We start from the raw sequence: 2500 nt of genomic DNA on the forward strand, positions 1-2500 counted from the left end.
CATTATATTATTATTATTATATTAGACCGTCGAACCTGCTCTGACGGCCTCCTTTATAAGATAATCACCTGCTTGGACAACCTCCTGTATAAGACAACCCTCCTGCTTTTATAAACGGCCACTTCCCATTCCCACCATTGGTTATTTTTTAAATACATTTATAGTGACACTGAATAAAACAATCATCTTTCTAAGATAAATCACTTTTCTCCTCGACAATGGGTGATCGTCTTAGACAGTATACATACATGTACAAAAATATATAATATATTTATTTATTTCCCCTGATTCCGACCTCCTCTTGTCTCAACTCTTACCCTGGCATAATATCTTGTTATAACTCTTTCATGTCTTGTCTTAGAACATCACTTTGGGCTCCAGTGGCCGAGTGAGTAGTGAGAAGAGACTCAAAAATAATGCCAAGAAAATGTTGGTGATACGGGGTTTAGTTTGGTGATCACTGGGGTGTGTCCTTGAGCAAGATACGATTATCCTTCCTCAAAAAATCAGGGGGGCTCCACAGTGGCGACAAGCAATGCCATGTTTATAAAATTGTTTTAAGTGTAATATGTGTATTCGTTGTATGTATGTGTGTGTTTGATCAACTATTTATGTGTGTATGTTCGCCATTGCAACAAAACGTTCTCCCCACGGGGATCAATAAAGTGTAACTTGTGTATTTATGTATTTGTATATTCTTTTATCTATTTGTTTATTTATTTATTCATTTACTCGTGTGTTTTATTTTCCCTGACAGCGACTACCTTCAGCAGATTTCTCTGAAATCGAGAACGCCGGATGAGATCGAACAACTGATCGCCGAAGTTGATGGATTGGTCCAGCCAAGAAAGAAGACTTCCATGCCCAAAGCTCTTCAGCTCGCAGGGTTAGCAACCTATATTATGCATCCTTTTTAAATTGCATTATGATATAGTGCTTTGTGAACTATTTTTACTTTCGACGCAAGAAAAAAAAAGAAAAAAAAAAGAAGTAAAAGGAAAAGTAGATCTACTAGGCTACACAGCCGAAATTATGAAATAACGCCCAGGACTCTGTACATTGTACTGACTTGTCCCTATCCTTCTTTTTGTCCTTTCGAGAGCGTCATGGGGTGAAAAAGCAGGCTTTTGGTCAACATTGGATGGAGAGATGGACTGGTGTTATCTTGTTTCTGGCCATATCACGACTGCTCTGAAGTAGTGGTTAGGTGCTGCGCTGTTGCACGCAGGGGACCCCAGTCGATTTCCGAATGAGGAGCAAATTTTTAACAAGTTTCCCGGTATTTCTGTAAAGATATGTCCATCTCAGCCCAGGTTGGTCCAGACAAACAAGGTCGGAAGCCTGCCTCCTAAATTATCCAAATTGTGTGAATGGAGGCGTAAAAGACCACCTACGTTTTTATAAAAGAACGGTTCTCTTGCCAGAGTCAGTATTCTAATCTGTTCCAATACGACGTAGCTGGCCCAGTGGCAAAAGGCTCTCGGACTCCCAAACGTATTGTCGTGGATTCGAATCCCATTGGGGGCCCGTCGTTGTGATCTTGGGAAAGGCACTTAACACGAGTTTTCCTCACTTCCCCCTTAACCGGGCAGTAGACAGCAAAATATCGTGTCAGTTTGGCGGTGTTTGAGCGCCTGTCATTTGTAGTTTGCATTCTTTGCTTCTCTGGAAGCCTAGATTGTTTGTGGGTGTTCTAGTGTCTGCTAGGGGAATAAATAATAGTTGTAAAGCACTTAGAGCATACTGTGCAGCGTGGATACGAGCTAATATTGAGACAATTTTAAAAATTGCTTTGATTCTGATTTGTTAAACATGGAGGAGGAGGGGGCTGTGTCGATGACATTGGCTTTGGTCTCAGTGGGGATGTTGGAATGTTTGTGTCCTCTCATGATATCGAAATGTTGTATGACTTAAAGTAGGCTCTGTATTTTTTATCTCACGCGAAGCTTAGTATAATATGATTGTGTTAGTTTTGATTCAAATATAAGCTTTGAATATAAATGTAAATATTTTCCCCCTGCTTTCTTAGTGACACCCTGAAGGAACGCATGATTAACGCCCAGAGAGCTTACAACGGAAATCGGACTGGTGGTGTCATCGTCCTTATTTCTGACGGTCATCCGAATGATGCCAGGGCTACTGTCCAGGTATGGTGTAGTTAAATCATAACCTGTTGTCTTCTGTGTCGACGCAAGAGTTCGCCAAAATTGGTTTACTAGCATTCTGCTCCATATGGGCGATGTTTTAGGAGATTGAACAACAGCTTGGAAGAAGATCATGAAACCTTAATACGGGAGGACGGTTTCATATTTCTCTGCAGATTAGAGCTACTCTTGAAAAGGGGAAATGTATAATGGCATTGATTGTAGCTCTCTTGAACGACATTTTATGGCCCCGGTTCGAATCTCTAACGGAGTTTTTTCAACTTGGGTTGTTTGGGGAGTTTTTAAGGCTTTCCGTTCTTTTGGCACGCTCCTATGAGAGATGGGCGTTGGATTTG

General features: G+C 41.0%; 1 protein-coding gene across 1 annotated transcript in view; it reads left to right on the top strand.

The window, feature by feature from the left end:
- LOC101862279 overlaps positions 1-2500 on the top strand; it is a gene marked incomplete in the record, with an annotated part of 27053 nt that overhangs the window by 16697 nt on the left and 7856 nt on the right. Inside the window, 2 exon segments of the mRNA XM_013083645.2 lie at positions 758-886; positions 2030-2147. Coding sequence (XP_012939099.2) covers positions 758-886; positions 2030-2147 — 247 coding nt within the window.

This window comes from Aplysia californica, unplaced genomic scaffold (assembly GCF_000002075.1).
Source record: "Aplysia californica isolate F4 #8 unplaced genomic scaffold, AplCal3.0 scaffold00246, whole genome shotgun sequence".
NCBI lineage: Eukaryota > Metazoa > Mollusca > Gastropoda > Aplysiida > Aplysiidae > Aplysia > Aplysia californica.